A 23,516-nucleotide genomic window follows, 5' to 3' on the forward strand; every position below is an offset into this window, starting at 1 on the left:
GAACAACAAACATACGTTCAACGTTTTTCAACAGGTGACATTTTCACTGATTTTACTTTCGAGTGCCTCCGTGGCCACTTCTGAGCTTCTGAGCTACAGAGGAAATATTTAACACAATTAGGAGGTTTAAAAAGGCATACATTTTTAAAATTGGAAGAATGCAAAAAGTCATCCCTCTCAAGTGGTTTCTGAATTTACTGTTCTAGCTGTTTTATTAATTGCTTTTACTCACTTGGTCTTCATTTTTCTTACTACTCATCAAAAATCTGTTGTGTTTTTGTAAACTAATACAATTTTCACCAACTTTATACTAAACCCATTTAGATTTTAAGAACATTGAAAAAACGTTTTTTGACAATAACTGTCCATCCCGGAGTGGGATCCCTCCTCTGAAGTTCTCCCTAAGGCTTTTTTTCCCTCTTGGAAGGATTTTTTCATTTTTTGGGGAGTTTTTCCTGTGCCGATGTGTGGGTTTCGGGACAGTGGATGTCGTATAGGTACAGACTGTAAAGCCCTCTGAGGCCAATTTGTAATTTGCAATTTTGGGCTATACGAAATAAAATTAATTGAATAACAGCAGCAGGTGTGTCAGAAAGGACCAGTGATGTAAAAAGTTATTATTTATTGACGTCTTGTGCCCACAATAATATTCTTCTAACAAGCCACCAGAGAGAGCTCTTACCAAAGAATCTGCAGTATATTGTTTTTAGCACTGATGCCTCTGCTGTGTATGTAAACCATTGCCTTCAGTAAAAATAAAGACTGTCATTGTTTAATCTGCAAAATCATACTTTCATCAGAGCCATAAAGGTTGACAGCAAAGCATGTGTTGTACAAAAAAATATATCAAATAATAACACATCTCAAGACTGTTTTATTAGTTACCTTCCAACACAAACAAGCACAGAAATGCACTCGCACAGTACAAGAGGCACCTGTTTGGTTCTTACACAGGAAGCTACATTATGTGATGTTTATTAATAATGACGTTGGAAAAGTAGGCTGAAAAAAGTGTTACATTTACTAATGTGAAATTAGTCCAACACATACAGCACAAAGATGAACTTCTAGAGGCACAAACAGTAGTTTCACCCATAATACCGTTGACGTAGTTACTTGTTCTTATGACAAATAAAGAATGAATACCAAATAAAATGATGTTACGATACATATGTAGATTACTAAGAAGAATCAGTGTAAAATCAAGTAGTGTTTACAGTATATATTTTAATTACCACATGGATAACCCAATGATCATTTGTGAAAAAAATAAACTCAGTACAGTAGCTTTTGCACCAAAGAACTGTTGAACTTGGTGTTATAACTCTATATAAATAACACAGCTATAATATCTACATTTGTATTTATTTTAACAGTTCCAATGCCTGTATAACGTGTTCAGTGTAAAACTATTCCAGCCGACAAACAAAAAAAGGGTCCCTCAGATTATGACAGTAATGTTTTGGCGCAAACATGATATCCAGCCAAAGTATTAATTTTGTCTTACTCTCATTAGTTATTTCGGCAACTAAATCTCTTACAGATCGGTGGAAAATGTTTTGCTTATCAAAACTTTTCGTGATTTTATGTACAATGACAAGGTGAAAGTATCTAGTACGGAAATGTATCAAACTTCAATATCACTAACTTCTACTTTTTATAAAACATTCCGCTACTGTGTCTATGCTAAAAAAATAGAGTGAGGTTTAAAACGGATCATGGTCAAGCTGAAACTATTATAAATATCTGTATGTGTGTGGAATTCTAATCTTAATTTGACCTGGTGCATTTCATCTGGGCCTCAGAATGTGTGTAATTTGAAAAGACATTGGCTGAAGCTTCTGTTGGAATGAATGTGGTGTTTCAGTGTTAAACCGTTGAGCTTTAGCTGTCGGAGGTGGGCTGTGTGTCTGTGGTGGGCTTCCTCGTCAGAAACCACACCTTCATCGGCTCCTTCTTCCCTTTCATGGTGACGGGGCCCCGATACTCCAGATTAAACTGAGGGTCAGCGTTCTCCGCAGACTGCAAACACCTGGAATCAAACATCATCGCCATCATAAATCGTGACGGTTTGAGGGGTGAGGGGGTTCTTCTCTTATCTTATTTTTCACTAAACCCAATAATGAACACTTTGGAGTCGACACAGAAAATCAAATCCAAACAGACCCACTGATGCAACCAATAACTTCTAATACTGTTTGACAAAGTCTCCACTCAGTGATGAAATATAAACATGTCTTCACATTAATGAAAAACAGATAACGCGCAAAGTTACTCGTACTTACCGGTATGTATATTCTGAGACGTTTATCTTTCCCTTTGCCCCGGTAGTTTCTGTACGACTTGTGAGGTTGACCGTATTTCCAAAGAGGCAATACCTGGGCATCCTCTGGCCAATCACCCCAGTGACCACTTCGCCTGTGTGGATCCCAATAGTAATCTGAAATGAAATGAGAATGAAAAAAAAGAGACTTCCACCGAAAGTCAATACTAATATATTCAAATCAAATAAATATTTCAAAGTAGTAATGACAGGAAGCTTAAATATTTATTTCAGCATAAACAGAGCCCCGATCGTTGGTTATCTGTTGTGAACGCATTACATAAAGCGGCCTTTGGCAAACCAAATTTATCACCAAAACTGTGGGAATGAAAAAATGAAGAAAGCCTACAGCAGTCAAATAAAACTGTGTAAATGTAAAACAAAGGAGGTTTATGAGTTCTGCTCTAAAGAAAACACAAATACATTAAACAACCCAGCCGAATGCTTCTCTTAGTTTGTTGGCACAAATTCATTGTCACACTAGCGACTGAAAAGCTGCAACATTTGGTGGGTGGATGTATAAGGATAACTTTGCCAGGAATCACTCCATGAACAAAATTATATATATATATATATATATATATATATATATATATATATATATATATATATATATATATATATATATATATATATATTTATATATTTTCCGATAAACTTCGAATTCCAAAAGTAGCCCCAGACAATCTAACCACTAATATTTATACTTGAACTTGTGGGCACTTCAGTACTTGTTGTCTTCAGAGCATGAACGCGCTGAGAGCGTATGAGACGGATGAGAATCTATTTCTAGACATGGGATTGTAAGATGATTTGAGTCTGTTTCTGTTGCTTAACTGGACTCCTTTTCTGCCAGTGCCATGTCCCAAAATAAACAACCTTTTCTTAACGCGACATGATTTTCCAAAGCCGAGTCTCAACAGTCATTGATACAATAACAATCTCCAACAGTCAGTTAAACAAAAGTCTGCTGTCTTTTGTCAGTGCGTTACTGCAGCATGGAAGTACGTCCACCTGCACCGATAAAATAATACTAAAACCAATCAAAATTTCCCTGCGGGCAAAGGCTTGTTCATATTAGGAGAATGCGCGTCAGCACCATTTGTCAAATCTCACACTGTAGTCTGATGTAGGATCTTTCAGAGCAATATTGGAAAACAAACCACTAAATAGTTAAACTTGTGAGGCAAAGCAGTAATACAGTATGCAATAAATACATGAATATTGCTAATGTGCATTGATGTACACACACAAACCATCTACCAATTGCAATTATGTCAGTTTATACTTTTAAATCCTAGAAATATGAAATACTATAAAAAAAATCATTTGTTATGTGCTCTGTAAGGGTTTATGTATGCAGGTGCAGTGTTTTTAATAAAGCATTTCATCAAACCTGTACTGGTTGATCATCCACTTTGACTTGTCCAGCAATCTCCAACATATCAAGAGCGAGGTGGCAGATGGACTTGGCGTGGTGTGTGCACGGCTCCGGTAGGCCGCTCACTGTCATGTACTTATCACCAACTGTTTCCACCTGAATGAAGACAAACATATTTGCAATTTCTTCGCGTGAACGTTTTCGTAACCGATTTCAGCTTTGCAATTACTTTTAGTTTGTGTGAAATCTTCCGTTCCCACTGTGCTACAAAGGTCTTATTTATGTACAGGGTAGTTAGAAATAAACTAAGACACCCTGAAATAAACACTTAAATCAGCTTTAAGACATTTGGGGCCTCTTTGGGCCATGCTAAAGCCCTGGGACCACCAAGTTATTCAGCTGGTAGAGTAAATATTACTTCTTTTGGTGACCCAGCGCCTGAAGCCGATCCCCTGGAAGTGCCGAGGTCTGTTTGACTTCTTAAAGTGCATTCTTGTCTGAAAGCCTGGAGTGTAAATCTGCTGCACGGTGCCTATAAAATCACGCAGTCGCACTGTAAAACTACACTGCGTTTAGAAGTACTACTCTTCTTATGGTGAAAAACTCAAGTTAACTTGTATAAATTATCTTGCTAACTTGTATATGCTTAATTGCATAACATTATTCACCAATAGGGTCAGTGCCACTGATGCTTGTCAGCTGAAGGACCAGCTTGGAAAAACGCAGTTAAAGGCCCTTATATTTTAAAATTTGCACAGTAGTTTTTTTTACACACTGCGTCTCTTCTATTTACTGGAAGAAATGTACACAAATGCATGATATACTGTCAGTGTAAAATCCCTGCTTCCAACCTTGTATACATAAGGGTTGTTCCGAGAGTCTGTCAAGATGTCAAAACGTGTGTAAACATCATTGAGCAGGTTGACTATCTTGATGGCTCCTTCCGCCGAGGCGTGCTTGCTGCAGAAGGCGTTGAATCCCACAATGCCACTAAAGAGGATAGTCAAGTTGTCGTAACGTTTAGCCGGGACGGGCCGCTTGTGTCTCAGCTCATTGGCAACGGACGGCGGCAGAACGGAATAGAGCAATCTAAAAAAAGGGGGGTGGGGGAGGGGGAAGAGAAATGTAGATTTAGAGCAAAAGTGTAGTTGTGGGGTCCTCGAGCTGCAGACTGATGGCGGCTCCTTTGGACCGGCATTATATTTGCTCACCCACCACCTTTTGGTCATTTCGCTATACGAGCTGCTCTCAGCTGGGAGGGTGGTGTTTCTATGGTAACTGCTTGGATCATGCCTCCTGTCTAAAGCAAAATACTTTCCGCGGTGCGTCACAATTGGAAGACACACAGTACATACAAAGCAGATAACGGTCATCGCGCAAACATCTACACATGGAGATATAGTATATTTATCCTGGAGACGACATATTCACCTGTATCATCTTAAAAAATTCACATGCAAGGGTGTGTTTCTCTCTCAGTATGGCACACACATAAACAGCAGGAGAAACAGTGTGAATATATGTTTAAATGTTTACAAAAAGGTAGAGACATCGTTGCTGCAGTCCTTCTTAAATATTGGGAGAGGAGCCATGAATTCTAATCAATGTTCGAGTCCCAAGGCACTTTGAGACCGGAGAACGGTGAGAATAATAATGTCGAGTTCCAAGAGGCCGAGGGAAAGTCCTTTCCTACGAGAATATAGGGCTTCAGCAGCAGTCTTAATAAAGACCACGCTCCACCTCCGGCTCTCTTCTCCAGCTGTCACACACTGCTGTGCCAAATCGCTGTGACGGGCCCCTTTCTCGGCGCCAAACCCAACTGCCTTCATCGTAACAGCGACTGGAGATTAGCTACGGCGAGCGGGAACTTTACATATAACAATAGATTCGGACTGTAGGTGGTCCTACTGTAACGTAGCCTCAACTTGAGTGTACGGGGGCGACACCTGCCAGGGTCGTGCTGTGTCTGTGTCTTGAGTCCGTCCATAAAAGGCAGCACTTGAAGACGCTTCTCTTTTACCTAAGAACTCATGAACAATCTTAGCCACCATTTTTTCCCATAGTGGAAACTATTTTTGTCGTGAGTTTGAGGTTGACCCACAACAAATAGATGATGCCGGGACTGAGATATACTGTACAATTACACATAAATTATGACTGTAATTACACTAAAGAGATCACCTCATCAATGAATTATTACATGAACAAACAACAAAACATTTTTTGTTAGATAACTTTAGATGTGTCTTATGTTTGATTTTTTTTGTAGGTACTTTCTATGTAGTTTTACCTCCATCCATTAAGTTCTGTACGTTAAGTTAGAATGATTATACGTTACAGTAACTGTTACGGTTCAGAACAACTGACTCAAAGACAACCTATAGGCATAACCCCAAATATGAGTGATTCTATTTATCGTACAATTATGAGTGGTGTAAAACCATACCTACAAGATATTGGTGGTTTGAGGATCATTTCCTAGACTAAAGGTTGCCGTTTACACACGGGAGAAATGCAGTCTAACCTGTCTGTCTTTTTCTTCTCATCCTCCAGGGCCCTCAGTGTGTGCTGCAGACGATCTGTCAGGATTTCCAGCTCCTGGGTCAGCTTGTACTCCTCACGAAACTGCTCCCCGAGCAGCACCAGGTCGCGCGTGGCGTCATGGAGAGGGATGTCGCTCAGGTAGAGTCCCCTTCGTGTGAGATCATCCAGGTTCATAACACTAGAGAAATGCAGAAAGCAGAAAAACGGTTGTTCTTTTCACAATGAAATGGCAGAAAGTATTTGATTTGTGTCTGTGGATAAGTAGCAAAACTGCAGCTTTTTTTCACCATCGCTCTTTTAAGCCTGTGACTATTGTCTCCAGATGAATGTTCCTGTTGTTAAGGGTGAGTTCAAACAGTTTCTATAGGTGACTAAGCATGCTCTTATGTTTCTGGCCGTTTTCCTTTTATGAAAACACTGATCTTGTCTTTGTCTTTGATCTGAGAGGAAAGGATCTCTTTAACCTTCCTGTGCAGCATTCAAGATTTCACTGGGGATGTTTGATTGGTCCACAAGGACCACAGGGGCTAATGGAGGTCAAAGCGTGATAACCAATGTGATTACCGCTCACAGGTGGTTTTTTTTAGTTTTGTTTTTTCGTTCTCTGACCTTTACATATTCTGCCTAGGAAACAAAAATGCATTTCAGCAAACTAAATTGTTTGATTGTTTAACTGCAAGAAATACAGAATTCCCCTCACTGAGATTGAGTACATGTTACAATTTAATACCATAAATCCCGTTCTGTTTCTCTACAATAAGTGCATGTTTAGTCCTTATTATCCTGTGCAGACAGTTCTATTATGTCTTCTCAAGGGTGAAATTATATCAACGATTGCACAAACTGGATCTGTATTTGAATGAGCTTGGTTGTTTGACAGACAGGGACCATCTAACAGAGGTTACACAATGACGTGTGGGATCGAGTGTTGTTTGAGCTCGACGCATACTTATCTAACGCCCAACTTCATCAAATCCTAGTAGCTCGAGTACCTTTTGAAAAACGCATAAATGAGGCAAACCATTGCACTGGTTGACTGATCACGTTTCCTAACGCGGCATGGAAACTATGGTTAATTTTGGGTCAAGCTCACAATTACTACCTTGCTGCCTTAAATACTTGCTGTTACATATTAATCCACATCTGAAAAGTCCCCAATAAATGCACTGTTTACTCCGGTTTGAGTAGGATTTACCAAAAGCTAAAGTGCCTGGTGTTTTAGGTTAGTGAGATCTAAGTCTTCCACAAAACAAAAACAGTTTACTCCGGTTTGAGTAGGATTTATTAAAAGCTAAAGTGCCCAGCTGTTTTTTTGGTAACCCCTTTTTTAGATTGCAGTCTTCAGACCAAGAGGCGTGTGTTCCTGCTGAGCAGTAGGGAATGAAAGATAGAGAGAAGGAAAAGGATTTGCAAAAACTTCCCTTGCTAGTGTAGCGGAGTATTGTTTCTCTGTGAATAGAACAGCAATGGAATGATTTAAATTTGACGACAGTAAACTGGTGGTGTGTTCCCCCTCACTGGGTCAAAGAGAACCTGTATTTTTGATGAGCGTATATTCAGTCTGGGCTTCCGTCGGGGACACATTATGAGTTTACCTGGGTGAGCAAAGAAAAAGGATGTTCTCCGCCTCTGGCAAGTAAATCATCTGTCCTTTCAGTCTCAGACAGCTGATCTCCACCCCCGTCAGCTCGTCCTCGTTCTCTACGGTCTCCACATTCAACAAGCCCTCCTGTCGGGATGAAATCACAATTATGAAAATTGCTTTACATGTTCTTCTCTAAATCTGCTTCAAAACTGGGCACCTGTTCAGCCAAACTGTCACATCCTGTATACCACCTTTCGAGGGTATAATTTCCGATTTTTGTTATATATGTTTTCTCCGAATGTGTAGGGAAAACATATCAACCTTTCAGTATGCGAGGAGTGTCAGCGCTTGGAGGACAGTGAACATTCTGCTCTGCTGCTGTTTAAAAGGCAGGCTTTTTATTTTAAAAAGGCCTTTTTTCCCTCTTGAGCTTAACATAAAAGTGGTCTGTGTTTCTCAATACTAAAATAAAATCTATATATTCCCTTTTCCATCATTTTTCACTATCTAAACTTTCCCAGAAATATCTCTCTTGCATCCAAAGTAAAAGTTTTTCTTTTCAGAAAATGTAGAGCTATGCATTAATTCTATATGAAATTATGTTGACATGTTACAGGTGTCATCAGTTGTCAGGTAACCCGTATAATCCACTGTGATGACAAAAGTCACGCATTCAAATTATCATGCAGATGCTAAAAATATCAGTGAGCTCAAAAATATTTATATAAATGACTATACATCGATTCTGTCATGTTTTAATCATAGTTCTTGAAATGTTGCTAATAAGGCAAAAGTATTGCTAATATGCGAATAGTATTGACAGTATCAGCCAACAATGCTACAACAAAAACACAACAAATGAAATGTCATGTTTACCTTGCTGCGCAGAACAAAGACGGTGTTGATGTGGGAGAGGATGCCATGAAAGCTAAAGTCGATGTGAGGTCGGACCAAAGAAAAAACTGAAGGGAGGATGCAGGTGCCGGGCTGGAGCTAGGGAATAAAATATATTCATTTTTCAAATTAGATTAGAATCTTCTTGATTTATCTATATAAATAATTACTGCTGCCTTCTGGGCATTAAAAACTAAGACAGTCAAACTAAAACATAATGAAAAGCTGACTTTAGGCAACATGTTGCATGTAAAAACAGACTGTTATGTTATCCACCTGAGGCAGGACTCGATAAATGGCGTTCCCACACTGTGTCAGCATCAGGTCTCTGTCGAACATTAGGTGGAACGGGAAGGCCTTGCAAAAGGTGTACGGACTGATGCGGGTCTCCTGAGTGCCGTTCTCCTCAAAGCCGTCCAGGTCCTCGTAGAAAGCCTCTTCCTCTGAGTCCTTCTCCTCAATCAGAAACTTTATGTGGTCGCACTCCTTGCTCTTCGGCTGGATCATCTGCATCACATGGAGGTAAATAACAGATTAAACTGGTGTTGTTAAAATTGAATTCAACTATGTTGTTGTGCCACATGTTTACAGCAATAAACATGTTTTAATGTCACCCACAAAATATCAGTGGCATTTATATTATTCCACTGATGATGACATTGGGTCTATTATTATAGCATTAAGACCGTATAAAATGACATTATTCAGCGGGTATATGAGCATAGGGCTTGCTGACGTCAAGCTGCTGTCTCTGCACCCTGTTGCCACAGCAACAGCGGCTAATATTTCCAGAAATTGGGTGTCACATTTGGAGTGTCTGCCATTTTCTTTTCTTGTATTATACACACAATAGCTTAAAAATATGATCCGGCCTGTACAATATGATAAGGGTTTGGGAGAAAATGTCACTGCTTTTTCAAACGAATAGTGAACCACATCCGAAGTACAGAGGACCTCATAAGAACAATTGCAGTTATTAGTAGGCCTACTGAATACAGGCTGCAAATTGTGGGCTTGCATTAAAAAAAAAGAAATGACAATGACAATTTATGATGTAGAGTTTTGTAGTTTAGACAAAAGCTAATTAGAGTTGTTGAGTAAATAAGCTGAGATCAAAAAATACAGATCTTTGTCCTTTGGATGAATTATTTCATAAACACCCACAGTCAATGGCCGATTTAAATTCATCCGCCGTTTGACAAATTTAAAACAAAACTGCATAAGGAAAAACTCACTGAAAGACTCCCAAGCTAGACACTAACTTAGATCTAAAAATATACTCTGACTCATAGATACTAGCCAAAAACCCGCTGCTGAACTGCTGCAGTTGTCACAGGGCAGCACCGTTTCCGTCTGGTTGTTTTGGAACTTTCTATTATTTAAACTATTACATCTTCAATTACATTCTGAGACCCAAACTCATCATCATTCATCATCGGAAGCAGAGTGACATATTAGAGCTGCACCAAAAAAAGGAGCAAACGCAACAAACTAGACCTTCATCTCTATCTCCGTCCCATGGATTTGTTGAGCGACAGTCTTGATGATGCCGATGACAATGTCTTGCAAGCCTTCTCTCTCAGAGTAGTAGTGAAGAATCAGATTGTTCCCCTTCTCTGCATCGGTGCAGCGGAATGAGGGAGCCCTCATCCCGGGATAAATGGTACCCAAGTGGTCATGTAAAGCATCCAAATTCTGTAAATATTAGATACAAGATCAATCATGCAACATCCAGACAACACTGGTAATTAAATCATGTCTATGGTATAATACGTTTGTACAAGAGGCTCGTAAAATAATGAATGAAGGCAGTACAAACAATCCCTAAAGGAGTGTGAGACTTGAAAGGGACATTACAAAATGTATTGAAAAGTAGTGGAGGCTAAGATTTCTCTGACTTTTAGTCCCAAGAATATGTGAAAAGGAGCACGCACCTACAATTCCCATAATGCAACACTATAGCATCTTTCATTATAGCCTCCCTGCCCATTAAATAACCATATCTTTCAAAAAACTGCTGGGCATATGTAGTTTAAACGTTGCTGATTTGCAAATGCTGTTGGTTAACATCAGTATCCAAAGAGGAGTGAGTCTACCTGCAGGAATTCACGAACATTTGATCCCAACACCCGCAAAATGGTGTCATATCCCGATTCTTGGCAAAATTCAAAAAACATCTTCCCAAACATCTGCAAGATGTCTCCTGCATCGATCTCTGAAATGCAGACAAGATCTCGTCAGTATCTCAGATTTTCTTTTTTTTTTTACAAATTCTTAAGTTGTAGTACACCACATGTAGAGGAATCGTAATAGCAATAACTGAAAAAGGCATGCTGTCACTTACTGAGGACTTTACTGGCCGCAGCAACGAGGTCGTATGTTTTCCCATCTTCATATATGATTCTAACAAGGAACTGACCCTCAATATCGAGCTGAGCCTCCTTCCTGAAAACAAAGTGAAGCTAACAATTTTGAGTAAACGTTACAGCAGAATTCAAAAGTAATAGATAATCAATGATCTGCCTGTTCTTAATTGTTTTCTATTGGGGTTTGTATCACAGAAGGACTTCTATATAGAGGTATAATAAAACGTGTCTAATGTGCGGCCAGACAGTCTCAATTTATAATAAGAAACAGTTTATGTATTACTTTGAAGTGGTTTTAAAACTACATTGTTTAACAAGTACAGACAAGTTTTCATCTACGGCGGCGGGTCATTTGCTTCAAGCTCTATTTATACATATGATTTTTTAATGAGGTTCTGATTAGTCCTTGTGATTTCTTTTGAGTAAACAGAAGGGATTCTTGGGCCGGAGCATCAGCAGCCGCCATTTTTATTAGAACAGCTGAGAAAACATACCAAGCCTTGAAGGCTTTTGTAAAGAAAATACGATTTTTTTTAACGATTCATCTCACTAAATGACTGGAAACAGACCAAACATGATGAATTGAGTATTAAAAAACAATTTGTTGAATTTGCAAAGACAACAAAAGATTCTGTGAGAGCTTTAGTTTTCATTTGGTGACTGAGGAATGACATCTTTGAGAACATTTACATAAGGCAGCTGCCTTATGTAAATGTCGCATCTTTTTTTTAAATGTTTGTTTGTTTTTCTAGTTTTTTAGCAGGGCAGACTGTCGAGGGCAGTTTGAGGCTAACATTTCGGCATGCTGAAAAAATAAAAAATATACTAGGATATGCATTGGAAGGGGGTGCTCCACATTCTCCCAAAGCTACTTTGGTTGAAAGGAAGTTTACTTTATTTATACATTTACATTTCATTTAATCCCCCATCACAATTGTATTATTGGACTTCAGAGTGGAAATGTGTCTCATTATTTTATCAGATTTTTTTTTTCAGATTAATTTAAGGATGTGTTCTTATTGATACAATTATACTTCTGATGATGAATACACCAATTCAAAAACTAACTAGGATTTTAAAGTTGAACATTAAATAAAACATTCCAAAATGATTAAAGTGACATTGAACTTAACTTATCTTTGGGATAGTGGGACTCACTCATGACCTTAGTATTCATAAATATTTTATATAAAGAGCGGCCTTGATACCCTGAAGGATTCTTCTAAGATACGTGCTTCCATTTTTCTTTATACTTTCTGAACATTTCATAAGTATTTTCCTCTTTTTACTCTATTTAAATTAAACGCTCGAATAAGTCGTTTCAAGTAATATCTTGAATCCATCCAGGAGCACATAGTTGTGATACTTTCATCAAACAAATGTTTTAATATGCATGCAATGATCCTCTCGTCCAACGTGAGGTTTATTGTGGACACACACTGTGTCAGTGCAGGGATGCACAGGGGAGGTTAATCATTACAATAAAGACAAATGTCTGTCCCTGCTGTCAGTGACCTCACTGTACAGCAGCACTGTGTTGTATCCTTATTGACGTGTAGTTGGCCACAGTGTAACCTATGACACCACCAGAGAAGAATGGTAAACACCAAATCCCAACACTCACTTGATGTCTTCCCACACCTCCGGACCGTAATTCCTTAAAACGAGAAGCTCCAAGGCGTGATTCACAAAACCATACTGTAAAATGTAAAAAAAGAAATATATATATATATATGTCAATGTTATTTCATCAATAACACCTAGCGTTGTGTACATGTTTCAATACTATTGGAAGCGTTTAACATACACGATTATTATGTATGTTAAACAGCTGATAATGTGCACAGTCCACTGTAATGAGGGAAATTATTAGCTAACGTTACACAGCGGTCTGCCTACAGGAAATGTCAAACGCTAACCAACCCCGTCACGTGACAGGCATCAGTGTTTTACTAGCATTTACACATTATACAAATTCTTAATGGACATACCATGATGACAAGCGCTCTTCTTTTTCCTCGTTTTCAAGCAAAATCCGTCGGAGAGGACTCAACCTTCACGGCTTGGTATAGATGCTGAGTGTCTCCGCGTCCATTCCCCCTTCTTCCCCTCAGCTGTTAACAGACAGCCAGTGCGTCCAATAGCAGATCGGGAAGGGTCTTACGTAAGATATCCTCAACCAATGAGAACACAGCTGCTTCCTCCAACCGATGCCAGTAAACCTGAACGCTCCACAAGGAGCTACATAGTTTCTGACATTTACCATCTTGTTTTACGCAATGAACTTTACAACTACTAGTGATGTTGTACTGTAGCACATACACTTATTTGACCCTTTTCTGAAAGGTGTATGGCAAACCAAGTACTTTTGTCACTTGGTTTAGCAATATCCCAATGTCTTTATTTTCCTTATTTGAGTAAAACGTAGGCAGAGGTAAAACAAAAAAAAGGATCAAACAAAGGCTATTGGGTAAAGTCAATGCATAGTGACTTTAACATAATTTATGTTTTAACATCTAAATAACAATGTGATGTTGTTGCTAATTCAAGCAACTATATGTTCAAGATAGTCTAACGAGATGATCATATGTTGTTGTTTAACAACAGTACAGCTGCTTTGTATTGTCCCTGAATTGTATAGAGCAGCATAAAATAAAAGTGCCAAAGGAATGTGAAAATATCAATGCAATCTTTTGTTACATATTAACATATTTTGAACGCTGAAGGGTCGCTTGAGTCTGTTCACAACAATATTTATTGCCCTTTCACATTACATTACAATATTTATTCAAGCACATCATATTAAGGGATAATAGAACATTCATTTTATTCTGGTTATGTACTGTTCTTGCTGAAGAGGAAATGAGTGCCATGAGCTCAGTGTAATACAGTATAAACATTAAAACATTAAAACGTTTTTAAAAATGCATATATTTTACTTAGGAAAATGCGATCTTTAAATATACTATGTCTAATAAATGGAAGTCTCTGTGACATGTTATTATAAATATATATGGAGTCTCAGCCCCAATCTTGTGGAATAAATTGACAAGAAAATGTATATAGAACCACATTAAAAAAAAACAGGTAGAACTAACATGAAACAACTGTGATCCTGCCTATTTAATCCCGTAAGGCACCTAAATAATTTCTGCATCACTTCATTTGATTAGAGGAGTGAATCTCAGTTTAAGAAGGCTGGAAATCTCCTCAATCTTTGACTAACTTTATCATTTGCTTCAGTGTTTCCTAATCTGATTTTCCACCGAAACACACAAAGCCGCCGAGTTTTAATTGTGGTTTCTTTTTTCTTCTGCTGTACAAACAGCCCAAAAGAATTTAAGAGGGACTGGATAAATGTGAATGGACAAGTATGCCAGTACAATATTTAAAGAAAACAAGCTTGATTGGACAACATCCCTTTGAGAATCAACATACAAAATGGTATTTCTTCATTATATTAAACAACATATTTAATTGTTTACAGCGATTCAGATGCATCAACTGACTTGTCATGAAAAATGGTATGCCCTCTTAGGCCACATTTAGCATGTTGTACATTTTACATTTGAAAGTGGACAAATCAGTCAAATAAAGACACTTTTTTACATCATATCTATTTTCAGAGATTACTGTTTCTGGAAGAAGAATGAAGGGAGTGAGTAGTTCCCTGTGCTACAACTGTACAAATGGATAATTGTACAGAAACAAGACGCATGTTTGACAGCAAACTGACACGTCTGTAATTAAGCAGCTGCAAGAGTAAGACTTATAGGCTTGACAATATCATCAATATCTAAACAACCTCAACCAAAACATACAAGGAGTTTGCACTGTGTTCACTGGATACGTTTACATATTGTTATATTTAACGGTTTGGGGCTGTGCAGCTGCTCGACTTCCTCTCAGCGTCGGTTTTGAAGGGCGCCTCCAAAAAGTAACAAACACCAGGGACGTCTTCTGGGAAGTTGGCCGGAAGGTCTTGTCTGCTCCTGGGGACAAAGACAAACTCCGGCCGATCCTTTAGCAATCTGGGACACAAAGAGCACAAAAAATAAAACATCACTCTGAAAACAATGTGCCACATTTTTTGAGACGAGAGGAAAGACAGAGCTGTTCTAAAAGTTAGGATTCTGGCGTTGTTGTCTACCATTTACTTCTGGAAGCAAAAGATATAACACAGCGTTGGCTCATTTAAATCCGACATCCACTTGTTTTTTTGTGTCTTGAGGCAACCTGGAGTTTGTAACCTGGATCGGCTGTGTTACTTCACCTGTGGGTCGTTGGGCTGATGTTGATTTTACTCGGCAGGCTGCAGGATTCAAACTTGTTGGCCAGTGAGACGTTGTTCCCAAAAAGACAGTAGCGAGGCATCCTCACCCCAACCACACCAGCCAGTACAGAACCAGTGTGGAGGCCAATACGCATCTGGGGCAAAATGGATCATTCAACATGGTTCAGCTTCTCTTTCATTCATCAATAGGGCAATTTGAGTGGGAGCCTTTCACTCCCCTTTTTAACAATATTTGACTAGTTTCGGTACTGGCACTAATAAAGATCCTGTATTAGTTACGTTTCTACTGAAGGCAAATACTCGTTATAGCCTAAATTCTGCACGCAAGAAATAATCAATTTGTGTGCCAAATATAACAGAGGTTTCTTTAAATGAAGATGAGTTTACAAAGTTTTTTTTTCGAGAACTGATATCTTTAAAAAAATGTAAATTATTTTAGGTAAACAAATAAAAATACCAGCATAGCAATAGCATACATGCATTTACAACATCTAAACGAGAGACAAGGCACGGATATATGACTACACATCAAATGGGAAAACTAAGTTGTCACTTTTTGTATGAGTTTTTTACATAAGGAATTTGTAATATATATCTGTAATAAAATAGAATGTTTTTCCTTTTAAACTTAATAAAACTCTCTGGAGATACAGTTGATAAGTTACCATTATGCAAACAATTCCTGACCCATACCTGTATTTGTTCTCCAGTAGGTGTCATAACTTCGTCTGAAAGCTCCATCATCTTTAAGGCCATGAGTGCAATTTGCACAGCGTGAGTCTCGCTCTCCTTGTGTAGGCCACCAGCTACACAGTATGCATCACCGATGGTCTCCACCTGAATACAGTCGATGATCATCAAAGATTATTTCTCACCTAGCAACTGAGGCCGAGAGGAAGAGTTCAGAAGCTGTGTGTACCCCCTCGTACCCTCCTTCCTTATCGGTGGATCTACGCTCTAGTCCTTAGAGTAGAAGCTTGATCAAAAATCTACTTTGCCGTGAACACAATAAACATTGAGCCAAATGAGCTAAAGCGAAGAAGACATTCATCAAATCTCTCCACAATGTGACTTGCTTAACATTGTGCAGCATAAGACAAAGGGCTAAAAACGGAAGAGTGATAAAACTTAAATTGCAATAATACTCCATCCCTGGCCATATTAAAAAGTCCAAAAGGGTGTTCGTCTTCTTCTACTTTGTAACTGTAAATCTGGACCAGAGAGCACTCAGCAGCTATGTGACTGATACAAAGTGAGACTATTTTTAGGCCAATACACGAGGAGTGGAAACAGGGTCCTAAAGGAACCTCTGACTTCCTAGCGTTTTATGAGATATTTGTCAAACATGCTGCTCTCTCTGTTATGCTTCCGTGACACTTTGATTACATTATCCAACCTCCCTGTAGATTAGCAGCCTTTGGCAGACACCAGAGTAGTAGGTTTGAGCTTTAGACTGTTTTTTTCTAACCCGTTCAGGAATAGTGTATCATTATTTATTTATTTTTCATTAAATGACGGAGGTAAACCTAATTATTCAATTATGTATTTGTTGAAAGACATAAATGTTTATTTTTTAAATCAGTGAGCTGCTGTAGTTTTTGAATTCCTAAGTTTTTGATTTAGGTTTTGGACACAGCTGCAGTTGCCCTAACGTTAACAACCTTTATTTGTTTAGTTTTTAATGAGCTGTAGGCAGGGTCAGCTTTAACATTAAGACACTGGGGTTGTCTCCGTCATAATGCTCCTTTATACCTTTTTAGGCTGATTCTGATCATTTTTATGAAAATTCACAATATTTTATTTTCATCCTCCACCGCAATTACATTCTGCACCTGGAAGTGCAGTGACGGCATTAGAGAAGCTTTTAAGGGGGATACATTTACAAAGAATACAATGGACTGTTGACTGTTAATTACTGAATCGAATCTGAAATGTGATTTTTAAAGATATACTGGCTACAGGTTACCTAGGAAATTGATTTAGCAGAAAATATTATTTATAAAGGTATGTAATATCAATGTGGTATTGGCGGCAACTTCTGAAACGTCTCACACATTCTCAGCACAACAGTTGAAATAGATTAAAAATCAAATGAACATGGGCGAAAGCGTTCACTTGGTCATCAGCTCAGGAAAATAATGCACAGCAGTATCCACAAACTTACCTTGTAAACATCAAGCTCTCCACACTCGTGGTCGAACATGGTGTACAACTCACTAAGCATGGTAATCACTTGCATCGGCGTACATCGCGAGCAAACGGCCGTGAAACCCACAATGTCAGAGAAGAGCATTGTGACCTGGCGAAACTTCTTGGCCTGCACCGTTTGGCCCTGCCACAGCTGCTGCGCCACGGTGCCGGGGAAGATGGAGAAGAGGAGGTCCACCGTCTTCTTCTTCTCCTCCTCCAGAGCCCGGTGAGCGTGCTCCAAGGCGGCCTTGGCCTTCCCCAGGCGCTTCTTCAAACCGTCCTGGGCTTTGGCCTGTTCACCCACCAGCACTACGTCGCGCAGGGCGTTGTGGATGGGGATGTCCGACAGGTAGAGGCCGCGGCCTGTCAGCTCCTCCAGCTTGTCCACGCAGGGCGAGCCCAAGAACAAGATGACGTTGGACTCTGGAACATAGATCATCTGACCTTTGAGGTCCATGAGCTGAAACACAAGATCAAATGATGAGTCGTGCTTATTTTTTACACGGTCAGAAAGTTTATTTACCTTCCATAGGATGAAGGTATATCTAACTTCAACGAGTTGAAATATTGGACAGTAACTTTTGGAACTTGGAACAGACATTCATGACTCCCGTAGGACGAAACTTTCGGGGATCCCCTGGTGTTTTCTTTAGGGGTCATCATTAGGTGACATTTGTGGTTTAAAGTTAAATAATTTGACGACTTTTTAGCAATTTGGTACAGACATCTCCGGATCTTCCATCTAGGGCTATCATGAGTTTATTTCCTCCAGTACTCATTCATTATGGAGTAATTAAAAGTATTTATGGATTAAGTATTGAAACCAAAGATTATATCATAGAAGCTGATTATATCATATCATATCATTCAATCAGTTATTACATTTACTGCAAATGATCAGCAATTTTTTAGACCCGTCACTTAAACCGTTAAAAAGATACACTCTAGCTGGGGCAATTTGATATTTGTCACATAATTAATGTTGAACTTTAATTTAAGTCAGTCAGTCGAGTTTGTGAGTACTGAGAAAAGTACATTGTGAAGCCCGGATGCAGGAGCTTGAGGCTTGCTGATGCTTACCTGTTTTTTATTGCACTCTTGGTAAATCTACCGCTGGAAGACTATTGTTATAGTAAGTGGCTAAATGTTATTATACCGCTGCCATGTTTACTCCCCAATATATATTTTTTCTCATCATGACAACCTATTGCTGTGCACCCCCCACACAAAGAGCATGAGCATGGCTTTGCCTTTGATGGATGAAATGGTTTGACATTTGCTTCTGATCTCGGTTGGGGGTATAATGTTGATCTCTACCTCAGGCCAAGTGCACCCAAGTACAACACTAATAGGCTGCTGCTTATAAATAGAATACTTTTTTCTCTCTTTTTTTACCAAGACAATGGCCAGAGGACATTTTTCACCTCATTAGTCAGTGACATCTTTTTTTAAGTTATATCTTCCAGTCATTTAACATACCTTGCCTGTGTTATCTGCGATAGAAACTCCGTGCTTGATCCGAATAATAAATTGTGTGTTTAGCATGGTCAGAATACCTGGAAAGGTACATTTGATCTGGGGATACACAATAGAGAATTGTTCTTGGAAGGTAGAGGACCTCCTCAGTGAATCCTTCCTGAGCAGTCTCTTCCTAAGCCCGTGTCCCATTTGCACCAGAACCAAGTCCTGGTCCAGGATCAGATGGAAAGGGAAGATGGTGGAGAACAGAGACGTAGGAAGGGTCCCAGCTGAGATAGCCCGCAGCGGACTGGGACTCAGATTTTTAGCATCCTTAACCGCAACTGTGTACAGAAGCCTGGGCTGTGGGCTGGATTGCAAGATGCTGTCTTTAGCACCGGCGGGGTCCATCAACACATCCACAGTGGTGTGATACAGCAGGCGGGCAGCAGCTTTGATGACTCCAGGGAAGAAGAGCTCAGTGGTCGGGTGGGGGTTGAAGAAATAGACAGTAAGCAGACCTGCATCCTTGTCTAAGCACAGCACAGAAGGTTGGTTTACACAACTGTCTCTGTCCGGGTTGGGCGGCGCGCTGCTCTGTTTCAACAAGACGTTGAAGCTGTTGAGGAAGTCGTGGAGAGCTCCCCCCACCACCGTCAAAATGTGTCCGTCCTCCTCATAGCACATGTTGAACAGCTCCTCGCCAAGAGCAACTTTCAATGCTTCCATCTTGATCGCTGTCAGACAAATGAAAGGAAGCAGTTGACGTTGTGAAACCCGCAAATCCTGAATTTTCAATTCAGAATTTAAAATAAAAATGACACTAATTAGTTGCAAAAATACCTGTTTTGGTTGAATAAATGTTCATCATTTCCACCAAATGTTGTGGATCATCCGTGCAACTGTGATGGTCTGTACCACAAATTATGGGACTGCGCAAAACAAATATCAGGTCAGACATACAAATCACTCCCCACGTGTTCATAATATCTGACTTAACTACCTATAATTTCCCCAATCAGATAACAGGTCAAACATTTTCTAAGCAAAGCTCCAGCCTTTTAATGTTGTATTGGTCTGAACAACAGCCCATATGAACAAATGAAAGAGCTGCAATTTATCTCATTTTAGAATCTGCAATCAGCTCAATGTTTGACATGCAATGATCTGTTTGTCATTTTTGATAATAGTGTGTTTTTCAGCAGATTTGTGAGGCAATCTCTGTATCCATGGCAGCATGCAGTACACCGTATGGTTAGTCACAATACATTTAGAACAGATACTGATGGAAACACAGGAAAAAATAATCTTTTTTTTTACTAATATCTGCAGCAGCAGTAGTAATGAAAGCGGTCTGGGTGCAGGAGTGTAATTATGGTGGCAGCTGTATTTAAATCCCATGCGTTACCTGGTTTGATCTGGTAGTTTCATCATTCGGTGGAGGGCAGTGTGCAGCCTTTGGAACTGTATGACAAAGTGTTCAGCGAGTTAAAGCTCATCGTCTGGCAGAAAACAATACTGTTTGTTAAAAGCAGCAATATTGAGATCTCCGTAATGATGCTTGTGCGTTGAGGCGGACGCGCAACGAACACACGACCGCGGTCAAGCATTTCATTATTATATGTGAAACACATAGTTATTGCAGGGTTTGAATATCGTTGTATTAAACTCACCTCGGGACATGCCAATTTTCGGATGCTTTCGCCAAGTGTGTGCAGGTTAACTTTGGCTCTGCTCGTCTTCTGCTGAGGCAGGTCCTCGCCTATCTCTCCGTGCACGTCCTTAGAAATCGGCAGCACGTCCGCGGCGGCAGGTGAGCGCTCCTCAAAGTCCCCGAGCTCGTTGTTTTTGGCGCTGCCGGAGAACGGACACTCTCCAGATATCTTCAGCTCTTTCAGCTTCGCGCAGAACATCCTCCCCTGCCCGATTGTCTGTGCTACTACTCTTCTTATCTAATCGCGGGAGGAGGAAGACAGGCTGCGGTCTCCGGGAGAAATTCCATCATCTGGTGAGCTCATCCAAGATGCGTTTCTTCTCCGCGACACCCGCTGACTCCAACGATCGGCGCACCAGAGCCAGAGAGCGCATACAAAATTCATTGAAATCTGCACGGGCATGTGATGGCAGCGAATTATCATCGCCAAAAGCCAATGGGGGGAAAGGAGCAGCAGGCCAATCCACGCGCACATCGGGGCTGGTTCAGCCGAGCAACCTATCAGCAATAAGAACTTATTTTCAAGAGACTCCTTGCGTGCGTTGGACTTTGTGTTGTTCATTTTAGGCCATTGCTTTATATCCCATTGTACCAGACTGGTCCTCTCATAAACAAAGACGCATTATATTCTCATGGGGCCATAAAGTGCGTGTTAGTTTGCTGCTTGGTGCTTTGTTCGTGGATTTTATGGAGATACGGTTCTCCCCACAGTTCTACAGGATTGTTCAGTAAATCTTTTTTATTTTACATGATATTATCTGATCATTTAAATGATATAGTGTGGCTACTTTATCTCGGCCCTCTCTTACAAGCAACCACAAACACACACTCACGCACACTCATGTCTGTAAATTACAACTTTCCTGCTGTATTTTCAATGTGAAATACCTGTAAATTGACGATTTGGCTGATGTTTCAACCCCCCACAAAACGTTTGCTATTCATTTTCACTAACAACATTATTGCTTTAGGACTCTAACTAACCATTTTATTGTCAATTAATTTTTTCAACACTTTCTCCAAGATGACCTCTCAAATTAGATGGACCAGCTAATTGTGGCAACTTCTTTTAAAATAACCTTAAGGGGGATCTCCACCATCTTTACCATCGCAATGTGTTTACAGGTCTTTGAGAGTTTAGGCCACATCATGGGAAAGGCATGCTTTTTAACAAAAGTCCCAATGACTGATATCTGTTGAGTCATTATCTGTCAAACTACTAATTTATGTCTGATATGAAGAGGGGTCAATTTGTTTGCTTCAGGACCTTTAAGGAAATGGTTTAGTGATTATTATTATAGACTACAGTACAGGATAATTTATAAAAGTCATGTCATGAATAGTTTTCACTGGCCATGATGAGGCTGGAGCACTGCTTGTTGGCCTTGTTTGGTCTGAAAAAAGCATTTAGTCATAGGGAGTTTTGTCATTTCTTGCAGAATAACTCAGCATGCTGACAACAAGGTCCATGCGGGACGTTTTACCACATGACAACAAAAAGTTTATTGTCGATGGAATCCTTTCATTAGGCTCTGAGGTGGCCACCCTAAATGCAATTCCTTAAACTGCCCATTTTGAGATGTGCAAGTTATTTTATCAGAGACAATTTAAGTGGTCATTCTGTTTAAGGAAGCTTTAGGCAAACGGCCAACCGCTGACAGAAATATGACTGGGTTAAGTCTTCCATTTCTTTATTGTACATCAATTTTCATGTATTTGTTGAGTAAAACTGTATAAATACAAAAATGAATCATGGTTTATCCTTGAGTGTTTTCTTCTGTTTCATTTTATTTTAATGCTCAAATGTATTATGGTTTTATTCAGCATAAATCAGCTAATTGTGAAACTTGAGTCACTTAAAACATGTGTAGTATCTTGGTTGAATATGCTTATTCAGAAATCAAGCAAGATTCAATTAGTTACAATTTAAGAGATACATTTATACATACATTTCAGGAAATGGAATCGAATCAGACTCCTCCTGCCCATCTTACTTCAGAGCGACTTAAGGCCTGCCTGCATGTAACGTTCTCTGCTGTATTTTTCAATAACCCGCCTCGATGTATTTACATGTTTTATGAGTGCAGTTCACATTGTGTCACACCGTAGTTAGCAATTTTTTCTAATAGCCCAAATCTTGCTTATAAGAGACAAATACATGATCTTTTGATGTATTCATCAATCTTATTATATACTTTAGTCATGTAAATCAAAATCTTAAGCGGTATCAAACTATGACTTGATAACTTTGAAGGATGCTTCAGGATGATTTCTTTGTGTCTACTAACTGCCGTTAAGTGCAGCCAGTTTAGTTGTGATTCTGTTTTTTTACAATGCGCAAATTTGACACAAAGTTAATGTCGTCCGACTCCAACATTGCACATCATAGTAAATATTGTAAGTGTGGTTAATAGAAAAAAAAATTATGTGGATATCAATTTTAAAATACATTGGGCTCATTAGTAAAGAGCTCATTAATTGTATATTCCTAATTCTTGTAAATTAAGTTTATTGCATAATTTAGGTAAGAACAATAATTAAATGTAGGTCGAATGGAGAGCAAGCAAGAAGTCGCATGAACAGTGTTGAAGAGCTTTTTTCTTCTTTCTGTCATTTCTGGGTGAGTCCTTAATGATGATTGAGGTTTAATGATTTGAGGCTTTTCCACATTTTACAATTAGTTATCTAGATCATTTATCATGCTCTTTTTAAGTAATCAACATAGTTATGTTGCAAGAGGCATTAGTAATATTGTTATTATTGTTAA

At 39.2% G+C, this 23,516-nt stretch overlaps 2 protein-coding genes across 2 annotated transcripts; both read right to left on the reverse strand.

Annotated features, from left to right (window-relative positions):
- Positions 1-854: 854 nt before the first annotated feature.
- On the reverse strand, positions 855-13,316 carry gucy1b1 (guanylate cyclase 1 soluble subunit beta 1). Its single transcript, XM_040187010.2, has 13 exons — positions 13,085-13,316; positions 12,718-12,791; positions 11,072-11,172; positions 10,824-10,942; positions 10,225-10,422; positions 9,004-9,234; positions 8,710-8,826; positions 7,844-7,977; positions 6,229-6,426; positions 4,556-4,793; positions 3,720-3,860; positions 2,286-2,440; positions 855-2,032 (listed from the first exon to the last, which is right to left on the reverse strand). The coding sequence occupies exons 1-13, from the start codon at positions 13,085-13,087 to the stop codon at positions 1,885-1,887; spliced, it is 1,857 nt and encodes a 618-aa protein (XP_040042944.1). The 5' UTR covers positions 13,088-13,316; the 3' UTR covers positions 855-1,884.
- A 508-nt stretch (positions 13,317-13,824) lies between these two features.
- Positions 13,825-21,184, reverse strand: gucy1a1 (guanylate cyclase 1 soluble subunit alpha 1). Its single transcript, XM_040187009.2, has 8 exons — positions 20,709-21,184; positions 20,444-20,499; positions 19,879-19,967; positions 19,057-19,772; positions 17,552-18,037; positions 16,081-16,224; positions 15,367-15,521; positions 13,825-15,124 (listed from the first exon to the last, which is right to left on the reverse strand). The coding sequence occupies exons 1-8, from the start codon at positions 20,946-20,948 to the stop codon at positions 14,962-14,964; spliced, it is 2,049 nt and encodes a 682-aa protein (XP_040042943.2). The 5' UTR covers positions 20,949-21,184; the 3' UTR covers positions 13,825-14,961.
- Between the last annotated feature and the right edge of the window lie 2,332 nt (positions 21,185-23,516).

The sequence above is a fragment of the Gasterosteus aculeatus genome, chromosome 9 (genome assembly GCF_964276395.1).
Source record: "Gasterosteus aculeatus chromosome 9, fGasAcu3.hap1.1, whole genome shotgun sequence".
Taxonomy (NCBI): Eukaryota; Metazoa; Chordata; class Actinopteri; order Perciformes; family Gasterosteidae; genus Gasterosteus; species Gasterosteus aculeatus.

Coding starts and splice junctions, on each gene's coding strand:
- gucy1b1 (XM_040187010.2), bottom strand. Junction 7,978..8,709: donor TCTTTGTTCTGCGCAGCAAG/GTAAACATGACA, acceptor TCATCCCGACAG/GAGGGCTTGTTGAATGTGGA. Junction 2,033..2,285: donor GTCTCAGAATATACATACCG/GTAAGTACGAGT, acceptor GTTTGATTCCAG/GTGTTTGCAGTCTGCGGAGA.
- gucy1a1 (XM_040187009.2), bottom strand. CDS start 20,948: ATGTTCTGCGCGAAGCTGAAAGAGCTGAAGATATCTGGAGAGTGTCCG. Junction 16,225..17,551: donor GAGAGCTTGATGTTTACAAG/GTAAGTTTGTGG, acceptor GACTGTATTCAG/GTGGAGACCATCGGTGATGC. Junction 15,522..16,080: donor CTACTGGAGAACAAATACAG/GTATGGGTCAGG, acceptor ATTTTGCCCCAG/ATGCGTATTGGCCTCCACAC.